At 27.0% G+C, this 18,720-nt stretch overlaps 1 protein-coding gene across 1 annotated transcript; it reads right to left on the bottom strand.

The window, feature by feature from the left end:
* Positions 1-2,800: 2,800 nt before the first annotated feature.
* Positions 2,801-17,821, bottom strand: LOC145849956 (nucleoside diphosphate kinase 7-like). Its single transcript, XM_082955083.1, has 9 exons — positions 17,764-17,821; positions 16,095-16,136; positions 10,125-10,235; positions 9,896-10,062; positions 9,597-9,758; positions 7,207-7,414; positions 5,756-5,938; positions 4,830-5,006; positions 2,801-3,508 (listed from the first exon to the last, which is right to left on the bottom strand). Exons 1-9 carry the CDS (start codon positions 17,764-17,766, stop codon positions 3,362-3,364), a joined length of 1,200 nt encoding a protein of 399 aa, XP_082811209.1. The 5' UTR covers positions 17,767-17,821; the 3' UTR covers positions 2,801-3,361.
* Positions 17,822-18,720: the final 899 nt, after the last annotated feature.

Raw genomic sequence — 18,720 nt, 5'->3', positions numbered from 1 at the left:
ATTTTTTAATTGCTAACGGTAGAATTTTCTTAATATTGCAAGGAACATTTACTTAAATTTTTAGGTATCCATCTCAAAAACATAGGAGAAGATAGGTTTTTAGTGTAATAGTCTTTTTCGCTCATTTTAGTTTGCCACCTCTCATAAGGAACCTATTGTTGCCTTCTACTGGAACCTGCTTTAAAGAGCGTGAAAACTTAGCTTGAGAGCGTATTATAGGAATTTTACAAAAATGTCCAAACTTAAGACCCAATTATTTTCCTTATCTTAATAGCTAATTAAAAACTTTTTTCATTTTATTCTAGAGAACGGTCCTTTGTCTTTAATTAAAAAAAAACCATTGAATTGGGGTTTGACTTTTTGAGTGGGGCATAAAAAATTTGAGTTTTTTTTATTTTTTTATTTGTACAACCTTTTACCCAAAAATTATTTTTTTTTTTCATAATTCTTTTTCAAACATACTTATTAGAATGAGTTTAATGATGTTGTATATATTTTTTTTCATTTTTTTTATACCATAAGCCTGAATATTCAGAAAAATATAATTCAGAAAAATTCCAATTTTCACGATTTTTGTTTTTTCAGATATACAGCTTTTTATGCAAAAATAAAATATTTTTTTAATAATTTTTATCTTAAACAGACTTGTATAGTTCTATGATGTTGTGATATTATTTTTCCCAGTTTATTATTGTTTTTAAAATATATGATCCATACAGGTTTTACCTTAATTCTCAGCAACGCTATTTGAGGGATTTCTTGCTCAACTGCTAAGAGTTTAGGTTAAACTTGTGTAAACCCCCTTGGGACGACTTTGACTATCAGTAGGCAAGTATTTATACGGAACGTAAATGTACATGTGTAAATTTTTAATGAAGAGGCGATACCTAATCAAGAAGATAATTATGAAAATGAGTTTTGTAATCCCTGGTGTAAATTAATAAATCTAAAATTCATTAAAGTAGTGGTGGGGAGCGTATCTGCACGCAGAGTGAAAATTACCGGGTCACCCTTGTTTACAAAACTCAAGTGTTATAGCGAAAGACAAAATTGCAGATTGCTAGGCACGTAAATCTGGTCGCCAAACTAAATTCTAAAACTTACATTAGATATTCTAGTAATTGAAATGAAGAACAAAAAATATTGGTACAATTTACAGTAGGTTAAAAAATTACTTAAAAAAAAAATTTGATTTCAAATAAAACATAAATTTGTCTTACTAAAATGGATAATTTAGTAATTCTTGTGAACTAGTAAGTTCAGTCCGCGAAGGACTAAGTTTTTTATAAGTAGCCCGCCGATTAAAAACGTTGCCCACCAGTTCCTTAATAAATTTTTAAGTTGATGGTTTATATAGTTTAGTTTTGCACAAGTATCTTTTTTTTTAAGTTTAATAGAGGTTTTAATTATATACTTTAATTTGTTTTATAAAACATGTTATAATATAATCTGTAGATCTATAGAACATAAATTTTATTTCACTTACTCAGATTATTATCATTAAATTAAAAACATTGTTTAGAAAAAATTTAAGTTGTAAAGTTTTTGTTTTTAGTAAAAATTATAAGTTTGTACGTTTTTTGAACTTAAGTTTTTAAACATTATTCTTATCGAAATGATTTCTTAATAAACATGCCAAACAGGCAATTTTGTGTAATTATTTATGTTGACTGACTTGAATTTTCATATAGTTTTTAAAACAAGAAAAAATTATAATTTTTAAAAATAAAACTAAATAACGTAAGGAGTATGGACGATTGACGGTAATTATTGTATATAACACTACAATCACTAAAAGTATATTTTAAGACTTACAAAAAATAATCTAAAATCATCTAACAAAAAAAAAATAAACCTACAGTGATAAAAATAATTACTTAGCTTAATCAACTTTATTTCATTTTATGATAAGTTTATGTATTTGGTATAAAAATTAGTATTGAAAAAAATTATTTTAATGGATTTTTATCTAAGTTTAAATGTTAGATAACCAGTTTTGTATGATTTAAAAATGTAAACGGTAGTGTTGAACATACATACATTTGGTATTTTAATACATAAATTTAGTTAAAAAAAAACAAGTTTTTAATTAATGAGTCTAATTAGTTAACGATTCTAACCTGATACTGTATAAGTTTTTATATGTATTGTTTATATGCATATTGTAATTATTTATACTTAATAACTTGTTTATATTTATACTTTAGAAAATACACACATTTATCTTACTCTTTATCTTTCATTTTTTAAAGAAGTTATCTTTTCAGAACTCTGTAGAGCAATAACACAGAGAGATGTACGTCAGTTTCAATAAAGTTGCAAACTGTTGTTACTATTAACAAAATACATGTAAATTAAACGTTTCCTAACCAAAAATTATTTGAATACAAAAAACTTTAAAAACTATACCTAGTCTGGTAAATTATTTGCAAGTAAATTAGTAAATAATGAACTTTACACGACCAACAACAACAGCATCCGAGACAACCTACGACCGGTTTCGTCCTTATTAGGACTTATCAGGCAGGTATTGTGGCGAGAACCCGCTGTTGTGATCTTACCAAGCGGGGTTAAGTACAAAGTACTGAAGCGACCGTTTGTGAGTAAAGTTGAAAAAATTGACACAGCTAAATCATTCACAGCCAAACGTCTCAGACATTGCAAGCTTATTGTGATATTATAGTCTGTGCTCGTTTGATCAGTTTTAACCAATATCTATTTTGGCTATCATCAACAAAATTAGTAAATACTTATTTTAAAAACAGTATTTTAAAAAAATTACTACAAAAACTATGAGAACAAAGTATAAAAACTTTCACTGTAGTAGTAGTTCAAATTTTAGAAAGGAAAGTTTTGTTGAATGCATTAACAAAAACAAATGAATTTTAAAACTAATTAGTAAAATATTAACATTTTTGAACGTGCCAAGTTAAATTTTGTTATAAAAAATTAAGTTAACTTTCAAAACGACCAGGTTCTTAATAACTGTCGAATTTAGACGTAAACATATTCAATTAAAGGATATTCTAAAAACAATTGGATGTAAGTGCTTATAAATTTATACACGGATTTAAAAGTAATTATTGAAACACTAAGTAGTATTTTATATAAAACTTTCTAAACTATTGAACACAAAAATTAGTTAATATAAACATTTTTTTTTAAATGAAAGTTTTTCGTTTTTTAAGTATAGCTTATAATTTAAATTCATATAAATATATCAAACAAATGTAAAACTTAATAAGACAGTAATAGCAACATAACTTTTCAAAAAATTAACAGTGGTGAGAAAAATATCTAATGTATAGTCATAGTTCACATAAAAGTTAATGATGAGTTATGACTTCAATCTAAAAATAAGTTAAGGAATAAAGTGAAGAATTCTTAGAAAATATTCGACTTCTAACAAGCCATCTTCAGGCAAATCAGTGCAATGAACAGCATTTTTCACCTTATCTAATCCGTACACTGCTCTAATTGTGTTTGGTCTTATATGCTTTGCAATTTCCTAAAAGTAAATTTAAGTTAACCACATTTTTGTTTAATAAGCACTTAACTTTTTTAGTAATACAATCTATCTATATTGTAGACTTAAACACTAACAAAGTTGTATCTATCACACTAAAAAAGTCTAAGTTTGTAAAATTGTGAAAAAAAAACAGAATAAATATAAAAATGACTTGTTATAAAAAATTGAGAAACTGAAATTTATAATTATTATTAAATTATGTTTTTGTTGACCAACAACTTTAACTTCGACTTTCATATACATCAACAAATCGGAAAAATACGTCTCGCTGTTTAAATGTAGCCGGCGACGTGTTATTAAAAAAAAAAAAAAACTAATGCAGAAGCAAATTTAAGCTTTTTATAATTAAATTTTACAACTACGTTAACTATTTACTTGCGAGTTAAGTGTGCAGACTATTTTAATCTAATTTTATTACACATATGTTTTACTTGTATGATATGCGAAAATCGTTTATCAGTAAACCTGGCCTATTTTCCATCAAAGGCTGCAAGACACCCTCATGCAGGCAGTCTAAAACAGCTTTTGTTGAAATTTCTACGGTCGAAATACAAAAATGTTCTATCAAATTTAAATATAACCTAAAATGCGATTTGATACTAAATTTATATCTATAATCTTTTCATATACAAAACATAATTTAAGAAACCCAAGCAGACGAAGAAACTATACTAGGACTAACTCTACTTTGTAATTTTATTTATTTGTTTTTTTGTTATTATGCATCACTGAGTTTGTTTTTTATATGATTAAATTTTTTGAGCATCACACGTTTAGCCAATTTCGGCAAATAGCGAGCCTATTAGTATAGGTTCGCTATAATCTTTTTTTTCAAATTGCCCCTTTTGAAGAAATTTAAAAGGCTATTGCCCCCTCTAATAAGACTACCATTTAAAACACCTAAGATTTTTTTTCTTTGCTTTTCATCTGCAACTCAAGAATGTCTAGTGTAAGTTTAAAAATCGCCCCTTTCGCCCCTTTACTAATTATCAATACTTCCCACTTTGGGAAACCCTGGTATATACAAACAAACAATCTCACACGAACTACTTGCCGTACTACATTGAAATAAATGGAATTTAAAAGTTGTATTAAATCATAATAAAAGTCTATAAACGAAAAGATCAGTATGACTACTTAACATAGTAGCACCTATAATTCCTTATAGAATTATTTTTGAACTAGAAAACCTTTAAAGTTTTGTTATTGGAATCAAAATTTCAATATTTAAAAAAATAATTATAAGCAAAAACAATTCTAGCTTAAATTTAAAAACAACAAATTGAAAATCAAAACAAACAGGGTCTGAAGGTCCACATAGTTTACGAAAAGCTTCCACTGTATTTTCGTTTGCACTGCTTATTTCAAGCGATATGCATGGCCCTTCACAAAGTTGCTCACACATTTGCTGATACTCGGCTACTACCCCTTTGTAAACTTCATAAAACTCCTCCGCGTTCGTTTTTTCTATTTCTTGCTGATTAAAGAAAAAAATAAGTATTAAATAATAATATTACCTAGTTATTTTTAAAAATAGTAAAAATTTTGCCTGTAACATGTTTTATAAAACATAAAGAACATTATAAAAATATAATAAATAATATTAAAAGCTAAGCAAGCTTAGTAAAATAAAAATACAATTTTTGCTTTAAAGTTCAAGTTTTAAATAAATTATGTTTACATCTTGTTTTAATTTATGCCTTTGGCAATCAAATTTTATCTTCTAAAAAAATCCAAAATAAAACAAATAAAAATTATTGTTTAAAGTGATGAAGTAAAATTGTGTGTTATTTTCAATTTTATTTCCCAATACCGCTAAATTTAGTGACTAAAAATGCACTTGGTAGTTAAAGTTCTTTAATGAACTATTGGTTCTAATAACTGTCTAATAAGTTATATTATGAATTTAATAGATATAGTAAAATGTTAATCTGATATCAAACAACACAACTTTATAAAAACAGTTAGAAAATCTTTTAGAAACATAAAGTTTAAAAAAAAAAAGAGTTAAGCTATGAAGTGGTATGCACTCATTTCAAAAAGCTAAAAAAATCATATAAAGCACGTAAAGAGTTGTGTTGATTTTGCAATTATGAATTATAAAGTACATGTAAAACACTAATCAATATAAACCTAGTTTTATGATCAACTTATCTAGCTAAAAAAAAAAGAAATAAAAATAAGCATAAAACAAAAATAAATAATTTAAAACTTTTATTAACTTACTATTGTTGCTCCAGTTATTTCAAATCCTCCATGCTGTATTAATCTGATGACTTCTCCAGCTAAACCAGCTTTTACTATATGAGGTTTAATGATGCAACATGTTGTGTTTTCTAGCTTGGCCGTGTTATCTATCTTTCTTACAGGATTTGGAATTCCTTTGTTAGGAAAGAAAAAATCTACTTCCTGGCATGTTAATAGTTGAAAACAATTTTAGTTATATATTACTAATAAGTTAGTGTTTAATAATTTTCATATTGTTACATTAGTTATTTTAAAATTTACACAACGTCTTAAAGTAAAAAACTTAACCTTAAAAAGGTAAAAAACGGTTTACAATTTAACTACTTCGTACTAAAGTTATATTTTTCGGTATATTTAGTGACCTTTTAAGATTTTTTGTTAAAGTTTATAGATATATCGATATATTTTAGCAACTAACTATACTTTACCCAATAAATGTTTTATTACATTTTTTTTCATAACTTTTTAAGAAAAATAGTTTTAAGCACCATTTAGTACCATGATGCTTCTTACTCCTATATTTCAGGCCTTTGAACATTTTTTTAAATAAAACTTTCAGCCCCTAATTACCACTGTTAGTACTATTACCAAAATACTTTTCAAACTAGTACAAAAACTAAGAAAACGAAAGCTTTCGATATGCCTGTAACATTAGATAACTTTAGACTAGGGGTGGGTAACTTTATTATTTAGCGGACGAGATTTACCAAAAACTATTTTCTAATATTAATTAAAGTAGTTTTTATAAAATAATTGTGAAAAAATATTCAATTTTTTTTTTTATCTTTTAAATTTATATGGACCGCAGATTTTTTTAAAACATATAATTTTTTTTACTTTAAATATAAAGAAAAATTATTTTAGTAGCTTTTTAAATTTAAATCAAATATAAAAACTTTAAAATATTCTTTAATTGAATATTGCAAAATAAATTTTCTATATTTTGATTTTCTAAAATAAACATAAAATAAATTTTTAGCCAAAGTATTTTAAAAAGGTCATAAACTCTTCCAACCACCAAGATAAAATATAATCTGAAAATACTGTACTTGGTTACTATTTGGAAACTTTTAAGTTGTTTTTAGACTAAGCTTAGAAAATCTTTACACAAAATTAAACATATTACACTAAAATTGAAGTCACCACTATATGGTTTTTCTGCTAAAGTATGATTAAATAACTAAAGATTTAATCACTTTAAAAAGTTAGTCGATATTTGCTATCTTTAATCTGTTTCTATGACTTAGTATGATTTAAGTAAGTTATATGTTGCCACAAAAATAAACTATAAACAAATAAAACATATGTTATTAAATTTTAACTTGTTAAACTCATAAATATTTTACTAACAATTAAGTTTAACTTTTTAGGCATAGAGACTAAATAATTAACCAGAAAATCAATAACAATCGTATTTTAAATTCACTCACAAGAGCAACTTCTTCAGGCAATGCGGCTCCATGAAAAGCGTTTTCAGTTTTATTGTGACCAAATAAAGCTCTTAAACTTCGAGGAGCTTTTTCTTTTGCTTCTATTGGATCTGTTGGCCCAATAAGTGTTCTCCAGCTGTTAACAGCGTCAGTGCCAATAAGCTCCATTGCAAAGCATGGTCCACTTGCCATAAACTTTACTAGATCACTATATTTTTTAAAGCTTATAAACTAACTTTATTTTTTAGAGTTTTTTAAGATACAAAATGTTAAATAGTTCTAACTTTTTGATAGTATGCAAACAATTTAATACTTTTTATAAGGATACAGATTGCCCAAAATGACAGTAACTATAAACTGTATAATTAAGAAATTTTAATAGAAAGTTGTGTATGAAATTCAAATAGTATAAAACATTATTAAGGTCATAGGGGTAAGATACTTTTTTTTACAATTGATTTTATTTAAAAGATTTTAACTTAAAAAGCAATAAATTCATATCGTTTTTAAATATTTAAGTTAAGTTTTGCGATATTATTATAAAAAGTTGGAGAGTTCAATAAGATTTTTTCGGATGGTCTTAATTGAGAAGCCTAAACTGAGAACTATTTTTTTTACTACAATTTTTAAGCAACTGTAGTAAAAAATTTAAGTCTAAACTCAGTAATAAACAATTGTGTTGCAGGAATTATCTAAACTTTGAGAAAAGTAATATTAACTTTAGGTCAATTATTTCTAAAAATCATTACAGTAAGCTTTTTTATTTCAATGCAAGATTTTTTCATTTCAAGAAAATTGTTATAAAAATAATTTTCTCCATAAGTTTGTATTCACCATAAAATTGGTTAAAAAATTATAGAAAAAGCTGTCTCAACACTTTAAAAAAAAAAAACAGACTCAGAGATCTTTTGTTTTATTATAAAAGTTTCAATTCTTTTGAAAATTATTTGCTTCTAGAGAAATATAATTTAGACATTTATAGCTTGGATTTGTTTAAATAAGGAAATAAAATTCAAACTTTACTTAATTCTATTACAATGATTTTTTCCATGGTATTTTTTTACCAATTTTATGGTATGTTCAAATTATTCAAAGCTGTCCAATTTTTAACAAAAAAAGCAGACTACCTTCAAACCATCATTTTAAGTTTGTATTTCAAACTTTTTACTAAAATGATTATATCTCAAAAGTTTATTAATTTTTTATGTTCTACAAAAAGTATATTTGATAGAATATAATTTAAGATTTTTATAAAGGCCAATGTAAGTTTTTATAAATAAAAAGTTGGACTCCCTTATGGCCGTAATAAAACTATTTAACTACATATTAACACTTTATAATTTTAAAACAAATGCACTTTAAAATAAAAAGCCGGATTTACTACATAAGAAATATTTGTAATTTAAAATTTCTCTTAATAAGGTTCATAAGTTATAAAAAAGTTCTGAAAAATACATTTAGAACAAAGGAAAGTATAGATGTAGGTTAAAACTAATAAAAAATCATTGTCTAATAAAAAACCATCCCTAGGTAAACTTATACAAATTATTCAAATTAACTAAAAATATTATTTATAACATAGGTATAGCTTTTAGATGAAGCAAAAAAATTACAACTATTATTTCAACTCTAACTTTACAAACAACACTTGGTGAATTGTAGAGGCTTACAATTCTTGGCCTACCAAATCCAAAAGACGGATGAATCTGACAATTGCTTGTTAATCACTTGGTTCAGCAAGATTTTAATTTGAAAAAAAAAAAGCCTAACTAAATAAGTTTGACTAAATCTAGATGTTTAATGTTAATTGAGATACGGCTTGAACCAGAAAGAATTGAAAAATTAAAACCTAGCTGGATCCAAATTCTTTTTTTTTTCAAATCAAATCTTGGTAAGCTATAGCCAGGTCCGGTAGACCAATAATTACAAGTTATAATTTAACTTTAACTATATAAACAATACTTAGTAAACTAAAAAAGCTAACATAATATTGAAAACTTACATTTTAGAACTAAACTTTGACTTAATTTAATTATTAGTTGTAAGTTTATTTTCAATCTTATATTAGATATTAAATGAGAGGTTTTTGTAGTTTGTAAAACTTTATATTAGATGTAAAGTTACTTAGTCATATTTTGTTTCATAAGATTATGGTTTATTTTTTATTTTAAACTACATCAGTATTATCTGATTGCTTTAAATGCACTTTTAAGAACTATTTTGTAACTGACAAACCCTGTTAATAGAAACATTCTACTACAATAACGTATGGTATAACACATTTCTTATATTTACTTCTTTAAAATATCAATTAAGAACAACAACTGTTTGATAATATAATTAAAATGAAATAAAGAAACTACAAAACTTAAAAATACATTTATTCTAACATAAAAAAGTCTTTATCCTTGTGATTTTGGTAAAAAATTCCTGCTTGTTCTTCACTTAGAGTCACCATGCGTCCTCGATTTATAATTAAGTTTTGATTATGGATGACTGTTAGTATTTCTCCTAATTTTGTTACAGAATCTGGCTTGATAATACCAAAAGTCCTTTAAATTATAAATTAAAAATCAAATTTAAAAAAGACGTTTTTGAAAAATATCATAAAATAAAAATTATTGAATATAAACGTTCCAGTATGTTTTATTTTACATACAGTATATATAATTTAAACTGTCAGCCTTACCTTTCACTTTTCTTGCCTAGATGATGTTTAGTATAAGCATCTGCAAACTCAATGAGGTGAAGTTGCCGTGAAAAAACATGAATTTTATTTCCTATAAACAAGTCATTCAAACAAACATGTTCAAACTTTGTTCGAGACAAGAATTTTTTGTTTGTCTTCAAATTGATCTGAAATGAGTATTAAAAACTTAAAACAATAAAAAATACAAATAAAACAAAAAATAACAAACCATTTCAATAGTGTTGTCATTAGGAAAAAATCTAAAAAGATACCTCCTAATCATAGCAGCTTGAGGATCATAATATTCAGTTATAAAATTGAACTTCTTATCAAGATGAGACTGTAAGTAGTTATATAAAGATAATTGAAACTGTATCTTAACAACTATATTTCAAGAAGTTTAACTTAAGTTCTACCAATTTTTTTACAAACTGATTTTATTTTGTAAAAATTTTAGCTTAATAAAAAAAACAAATAAACAGAGAAAATTCTTTTGATAGTTTCAAAATATTTACACCATTGTAAAAAAAAATTGGTCTATAAAAAATCCATAACAAAAAAAAAAAAAAAACTACTTTAAAAACTAAAAAAGCTCCTAACTGTACTTGTATGAAAATTAAGTACATAACTAACTGTGAAAATTAAATTAAAAAATTAAATATATAAAGATTTAATTAAAGTAGTATTTATTCAGTTTACTAGTTTACACCAGGGTTTCCCAAACTTTTTTTCCAAATTGCCCCCATTAAAAAAAATAAAAAAGATATTGCCCCCTCCAACAAAACTACCATTTAAAACACTCAGACATTTTTTTTGCGTATCATCTGCAACTCAAGAATATCTAGTATAAGTTACAAAATTACTAATAAAAACACCTAATGCCTTTTTTTTTTGCTCGTCATCTGCAACTCTAGAATGTCTAAATGTCTAGTGTAAGTTTTTAACTATCGACCGACGGAAAGTTATTATATTACGCGAAGCTGGTTATTATCTGAATCCTAGCGCGTTATAAATATATCGGTGATGTTATTTAAATGTTTAGATATGACTTAGCTAAGTTATTTAGCTAAGTCGACTTAATGAATTGCGAACTAAACTTAGACTATCTTTTAAGCTTAGCCTAATTGAACAGTTAGATTGTTAGAATGCTTAACTAATTCTATATAAAGAAATCGAGTTCTAGAAATAAAAGCTGTATTACGATGAATATAAACTGCGATAAAAATAAAGCAAACTATACAAATAACTACTTCAATTCAGAAGTTAATATAAAAAACAGTCGCCTTCGTACAAGAAGTACGAGGCGAACACAACCTTTTAAGCACGATATGTTATTAATACAAGCTAAAAACTAACTGGCCAAAAAACTAGCGCTTTACTGAACTTAAACATTTCTAGCTTTGAGAGAAAAGGAAGAAAAGAACAGTGCTAGCTGTTATATTCACTCGACTTAAACCCGCTATTTCGGAGTTTACACTTATCTCTAAAAAAATATTGTCTTTAATTATTTTTGAATTTGTAAAATACATTAAAAAAACTTCTAATATAGAAGCATAAATGAAATATAACCCTCGACTATCGTCGACTTATATCTTGTCATTTGTAAAAAAATATAATTTTACTTTGTAAATGCTTTAAATTCCGTAAATGACGCGCAGTATTAAAAATTTTTAACAATTTACAAAATGAAAAAAAAACTGAAAGAATTTTTAGAAATTTTTCGCTAATAGTGCTCGCGCTCCGTCGTTTCCCGTAGACGCTCCTCGTACATGCTCGGTCTCCTCAACTGTACTCCAACTCGGCCACCTTGCTGATGGTACATCAGATCTCTTTGTAACCTTCGCCGACTTGTTGATGACTTTTGATTCTCGAGCCGTTTTCGTGCGAAGTTCAAAAAAAGTTTAAGCAAAAATATAAAGAAGATACTATTTCAAGTATTTTCAAGTACCTTTAAGTATGTTTATAAGAAACTCAAAAAACATTTATAGCTTCAGTTTAATCAAATTATTCGTTATAAAAACTTTTAGTGTATTAATAACATTTTACATTTAACACGAGTTAGTTGACAAAACAAGCAATTACATGAATTTCAAAAGTTTAGACTTGTTTTCGTAAAAGTATGTTTGCTTGTTAGCTTTTAAATGTTGAATAAGATTTTTTATAGCTCGAATGACCTTATAGAAATTGTGTTTTTATAAGTAAGCTGAAGTGTATAACAACAAAAAAAACGTGGTAATAAGATTTTTATCAGCAATTACTAAGGTTATTATGGTACAACTGTAGATTTTATAGTTCAAAGTTTGAACATAAAATTGATGTTGAAAAACAAATTGAAATTAAGTTTAACAAACTTAAGGCAATTTTTTTGTATTAGTAAGAGCTCAAAACAAAATTTTAATTAAAATTTACTTTAAAAAATACTCCTTTTACTTCTTATGACTCGATTTCGTCCTAAGCTTTATTCAGAAAGCTTCTTAGACTAGTTGTCTGCTATAATTAAATAAAATAAATTGCTCTTTTGGTGGTCTTAACTTTTCGTTCTAAGAGTTAATTAACCGTAAAGTTTCAATAACATCTTAGTTTAATTTTCCAGTGGTGAAAAGAAACTCAAAGTTTCACAACGATTTATCTTCAAACTAACAAGTTTTTCGATTTTAAAACTTTTAAAGCGCCATCAATGGAAAATGAACCAAAATAATTCGCAATTATTTTTAAAAATGCGTGCATTGTTTAAAGATATCTTGGTTTTAAAACGCCATTTGTGAAAAATAACCAAACTAATTCGTGGTTTGTTTTAAAAATCTGCTCTAAGCTAATTTCTAAAGGTTTTTTGTTATTCGCATTCGTTTTGCGTTTAGAGTAAGATATGTGTTTTCTTGTTAAGTGTCGTTCGCCTGATGCACCGCCCTGGTTCGATGGGCCAGGACGGTCGTGCGAAGAGTTGGGATTAATGGTCGAGGGTGTTTTCTGAATGCCTAGCTCTTTTAAACGGGTACTCTTTAGAGAACATACCTTTCTTAGTCTTATTTGGTTGGCTCATACTAATATAGTTAGTTGACAAGTTAATAAAACGCACTATCACTTGAATATAACCACGATGTGCTTTAAGAATAAAGTACGTTTTGGTTTCTCAAACAACGTTAATTGAAAGTTACTCTACGTTAATTACACTTAAATTAACTAAGTCTAGATTAGATTAGAAGCTGCTTATACTTTACCAATAAGTAATAACTTAAACTTGGGTAAATCCAGCTTTTGTATAATCAAGAGGTAATAAAGGTTTACACAATTTACTAAACCGTACAAAGTAAACCTAACCAATCAAACGAATTAAAAACTTGAGCTTATTTAAATCTAACTTATGTAAAATCAACAGAAGATTAAACTTTTACAAAATTTATAAACAACACAAATTAATACAAGAAATAGAACTTGAATGCCAAATCAATGTAAAATACTCACGAAATAAGAATAGAACCTTCTAGCTTGAGTGGCTGCACGACTGAACGTCGTTTCGCCACAATGATTCAAGAAGTAAACAAATCAGAAAAAAATCCCCTAATTAGAAACAACTCTAAACCGCTACCAAGCGGTTACATAAGAATTCGCGATCGTGCTTAACATTTATTTTAGTTTTGCCGTTTTGTGCCGTCGCTGCTGTGCTTTTGTTTAGAGAATGGGGCAACTTTCGTGATTTCGTTGCTTTGGCGGACGGCGTAATGCTGGAAGAAGTGTTTGTAGTCGCTGCTGTGCTTCCGGTCGTAGACGAGGATAATTTCCGTGCGTTTTTTGATTTGACGGAAGGCATTTCTGAACCGGCCGTTGGCTCTAACTGTTCTGGTGCTGGCTGCGGTTGTGCTGACCGTTGGGACTGCCCGTTTTGGTGCTGGCTGAAATGACTCTGATCGTTGGCGCTGGTAGCATAGGTGCTGGCTTCGGTGGCGCTGACCGTTGACTCTGGCCCTGGTGATTCTGGCTGCGATTGCGCTGACTGTTGGGACTGCCCGATGTGGTGCTGACTAAGATGGCTCGGATCTTCTGTGCTAGTCGTAGACTCTGGCCCTGGTGATGCTTGCCGTGGTTGCTCATAACGTTGGTTCTTATCAGGTATTTTTGTTGCATTACTTGACGCTGTACTTGTGACGTCATAATTCGGTATGGCGACAGCGCGATTGCGTTTTGATTCTATAGCAGCTTTTTTGTGATTGAGTTCGGCTAATTCGGCTTCTAACTCGCGTAATTCCTGCATAGATTGGCTAGCAATTGCTCTGCGTTCGAGTTCGGCGTATTCGGCTTGTAATTCGCGGAATTCTTGATTAAGATTCTCACTATTTCTCTTATATGAGTCACGTAAAAATAGCTTTAAGCTAGCGAGATTTCTATGTTCAGTTGTGTTTGATTTAAAAAAATAAACATCTGATCAGGAGGTAAAATATTGGACCGTAAGATAAATTTTATTCTTTCGCTGTTGTCAAAACCGTCGATACAGTTGTACCTACAAAAATTTTCGAATATCTTAATTATCGTCTCAACATCGTATATTTCATGGACTACGCCTAATAAAAGGAGATATTTCAAAACATTCTTTATAATGTTAAGGTGCTTAAAGGTTTCTCTTAATACAATTTGGTACCGTTCGTTGCTAAAACTTTGGTATTCGAACCATACATATTTATCAAACTGCGTTTTCTCGAATATATCGCGCCTACTTTGTCTTTTGTTAATTTCTGCTCTTAACAAATCAATTTCAACGTTAAAATCTATAATTTTGTTACAGGCTGTTATAATATCTTAGAGATTTTCCGCGGGCTTCATCGATTACTTCGATGCTCCTATACTTAAGCCAATCGTAAAGAAAGTGGTCTTCTAAGAATAACGGAAGATTTCTTAAAAGGTTAGCTACGCGCTCTTCCCATAATATTAGCTCGTAAAGGTCGTTATCTAGATATGACATTAGCCAATGCAATGGGGTTCTTTCAAAGCAGTTTGTCTGATTGCGATTGTACTTACAGTTTAGATGTCTGTAGGTTAGTGGTTCGGGGGGATCAGAAGAGGAACACTCTGCTATTAATGTTTTATATTTGTCTTTTTTAAATTCTTCCCAGTCCCTATAAAGTTGGAAGCTATTAGGCCTAAAATAAAGTATATCCATGATACTAGTAGATTTTGTTAATAATATAATATGATACTGTTTACTGAAAGTAGGTATAGTGTTTATTGAACTGATACTACTGTTTACTGGAAGTAGGTATAGTATTTATTGAACTGATACTACTGCTTGCTGAAAGTAGGTATAGTGTTTATTGAACTGATACTACTGCTTGCTGAAAGTAGATATAGTGTTTATTGAACTGATACTACTGTTTGCTGAAAGTGGGTATAGTGTTTATTGAACTGATACTACTGTTTGCTGAAAGTAGGTATAGTGTTTATTCTAAACTAATTTTGGGTTACCACTACGAAACGTAGAAAATATAAAGAATAAGTTACGGACTTAAATAAGGTGCGTGTTAAACAACTAAGGTTCACCGTTTAACAATCGACCGACGGACTTTTATAGTAATGTTACTTATATACGCATTGCTAGTTATTATCTGACTCCTAGCGCGTTATAAATATATTGGTAATGTTATTTAAATGTTTAGAAAAACGACTTAGCTAAGTTATTTAGCTAAGTCGATTTAATGAAATGTGAGTTAAACTTAGACTAAAATTTAATGCTTAGCCTAATTGAACAGTTAGATTGTTAGAATGCTTAAACTAATTGTATATAAGAAATCGAGTTCTAGAAATAAAAGCTGTATTATGATGAATATAAACTTCGATAAACACATTAACAAAACATAGCAAACTATACAAATAACTACTTCAATTCAGAGGTTCATATAACAAACAGTCGCCTTCGTACAAGAAGCACGAGGCGAACACAACCTTTTAAGCACGATATGTTATTAATACAAGCTAAAAACTAACTGGCCAAAAAACTAGCGCTTTACTGAACTTAAGCATTTTTAGCTTTGAGAGAAAAGGAAGAAAAGAACAGCGCTAGCTGTTACAAGTTTCAAAACTGCTAATAAAAACACCTAAAACCTTTTTATACTCTGGTGTACACCTTCTATATATCTACTCACTAACTATGATACCTTATATTCAAAGAACTACTTGAAATTAAAATTAAAAACAAAAACTAAACACTTACTGATGGTTGGGGTTCAGCATACTTGTTTGGATTGTTTGCAAACTAAAAAATCATATGTTTTGTTAAATACACAAGAATATGAAATACTAAATATTTGGTAACTTGACAATAATTATATGCATATAAATGTTAACTAGACGTGAAATAACTTGTAGGTAAACCTTAATTTCATATGTAAGTTTTACATAACATTTATCTTTGCTTATTTTGTGAAAAAATACTTCTTTTAGAAAAACAAATGTTTTACTTCATTAAATTTTGATCATTTCCAACATTTTAGATCATTCATACATTTTTTGTATTTTATCTTTAAAAATATTAAGCTATTAAATCTTAGACAAATAAATATTGGTATACGTATTTTTCAAAATCTAATCCAAACAAAGTTAAATGTTACCTATACAGTAAAGATCAAATAGCTTAATGTTTTAAAATCAAAATAATTTAATATTGATAAAAACCTGGTTTATTTCCAATTATTAAATGAAAAAATGCAATAAGTTTTGTAAAAATATTAACTTTCTAGTGTCTGGTTTAAAAGAATCAATTAATTTGGAAACTTCAACATAGTTCTTAAAGAGGTACAACAAAGTTCTTAAAAAGTAAGAAAACATTAATTTTAACAGTTAAGAAAACTAAAAAAAAAAACTTTTTATTTAGATTTTAAAAGAGTTAAAAGCAGTGGCACAGGTAACACTTATTTTGTAACATTAATAACTTTGCTTTTGTTACTTATTTGTAAAGCTGCCTTTTGATTACAGTTATGATATTAAATTAGAATCTTTATTTTTGTATTTAAGTAACATTTGTTTAAAATATTTGAAAAAAAAACTTACAAATAAAAAAATTTAAGTAAGCTAATGCAATTAAAAGATTTGTGAGAAAGTACGTTTATTTGTTCCTTTTTTTAAAACCACTACTAATTTATTTGAATAAGTTTACTTCAACCTTTGTTAATAGCTGGCTCTGAGATTTTTAATAAATTTTTATTAACATTTAAAAATCAAACAAATGTTTAATCATATTAAACTGAATGTATATCAAATTTTTTTTTTAATTTTTACAAAATGTACTTTGAGTGTATACTTATAGGTTTAAAATAAGGGCCAATGTAAGTATTTTCTAAAATAATGTTCTAAAACTAACTATCATAAACTAAAACATAAACAAAGCTTTACAGCCTACCCTAGTGTTTTTATTTACAGTATGCAAATGTGGATAGAAAATTTTAAGACAGACTTACACAACTAAAAGGAATAGTAAAAATGGTTTTTATAGCTAAAGAAACATAGTTAAAGAAACTGAAAAAAATATATATAAATATATTTATGTGGCAGTTTAAATATACGTTTTACAGTGAAACTTAAGTATATTTTCTAACATATAAAGTAATATTCACTATAGAAAATATTTAATTAATATGAACTAAAGGAAGGGTGATATTCATTTGTAAAAAAATTATAAAAACGAAAACTTAAGCATTAAATTCTGAGGGTTTAATAAAAAAGTTTAAAATTTATGTTTTTGTTAACTTTTAGAAAAACTATTTAAATTTACAAAATCTAACTTCGAACTTATAAATAGCATTTTACAAGCTTATTAAATGATTTCATTTAAACTGCTTTGTTAATCTTTATAAAACTTTAGAAAAAATTGTAAAAAGACTAACCATAACTTGGATCAAAAAGTTTTAATTCGAGCACTTGATAGTCTTTAATAATTAACCTAAAACAAAATATAAATTATTTTAATGTGAAAAATATGTCATTTAAAAGAAAGCTTACACTTATGAATTTTAATAAAATACTAAATTATACAACTTAACAGAAAAGAAAGCATATAAAAAACATTATTTTTTTGCATATACTTGAATATTAAAATTCTCAAGCATAATTAATTTTACTTAAAATATGCTTGAATAATTTTTTTTAAAGAAAAGTTTTATAACAGCAAACATTTATAAGTACTACATTTTTAAAGAAAATAAAACATCAGATTTTTTAATAGTTTGTTTTAGGTAACTAATTTAAAAGCATTAACTGCAGGGTCTACTTATGAGGTTGCCAATCTTTGAAGCGAAAAAAAAAGATACCATTTGATACTTTAAGTTTTTAAAACATTATAACTTTACTAAACTATATAAGTAACAAAAATTATAAAGCATATAGAAACTTTTTAATGCATAATTAAACTTTTATATTTTTAAACTGTTTCTGTTTAGTATAAACTAAAATCATAATAAACTTTAATATCACATTCAAAACAAAAACAAAAATATTATTTCCAAGAATAGTGAAGAACTAGCTGCAAGGCTAAAATTTTTTTAAATAAGCATTTAAAAATCAAAAAAAAATCATATTCTTAATCAAAATAGGGTATACAAAATAGAAAAATAATGAAACTGGATCAACAAAATCTCATTCTAGATCTAGAAAAAAATCTGCCCTGAGGTTTTTAAAAATCTGAAAACTATCCTGAAATTTTTGTAAAATATCAAAACTATACTGAGATTTTTATAAAATATTAAAACTATCCTGAGCTTTAAAAAAGAAGTAAAAATATCCAGAGTTATTCAGAGTTACCTGATGTCTCCCTGAGATTTTCTATAACTTCCAAATATCCTGAG

This window comes from Thalia democratica, chromosome 2 (assembly GCF_965202585.1).
Source record: "Thalia democratica chromosome 2, ktThaDemo2.hap1.1, whole genome shotgun sequence".
Classification (NCBI taxonomy): Eukaryota; Metazoa; Chordata; class Thaliacea; order Salpida; family Salpidae; genus Thalia; species Thalia democratica.
This window is presented reverse-complemented; position numbering and strand designations above follow the sequence as displayed.

What these genes read in the sequence shown, in the direction of transcription:
- LOC145849956 (XM_082955083.1), bottom strand. An exon ending in ATGACAACACTATTGAAATG is followed by an intron (nt 10,063 to 10,124) that starts GTTTGTTATTTT and finishes TACTCATTTCAG; the next exon opens with ATCAATTTGAAGACAAACAA. An exon ending in AAATAACTGGAGCAACAATA is followed by an intron (nt 5,007 to 5,755) that starts GTAAGTTAATAA and finishes TTCTTTAATCAG; the next exon opens with CAAGAAATAGAAAAAACGAA.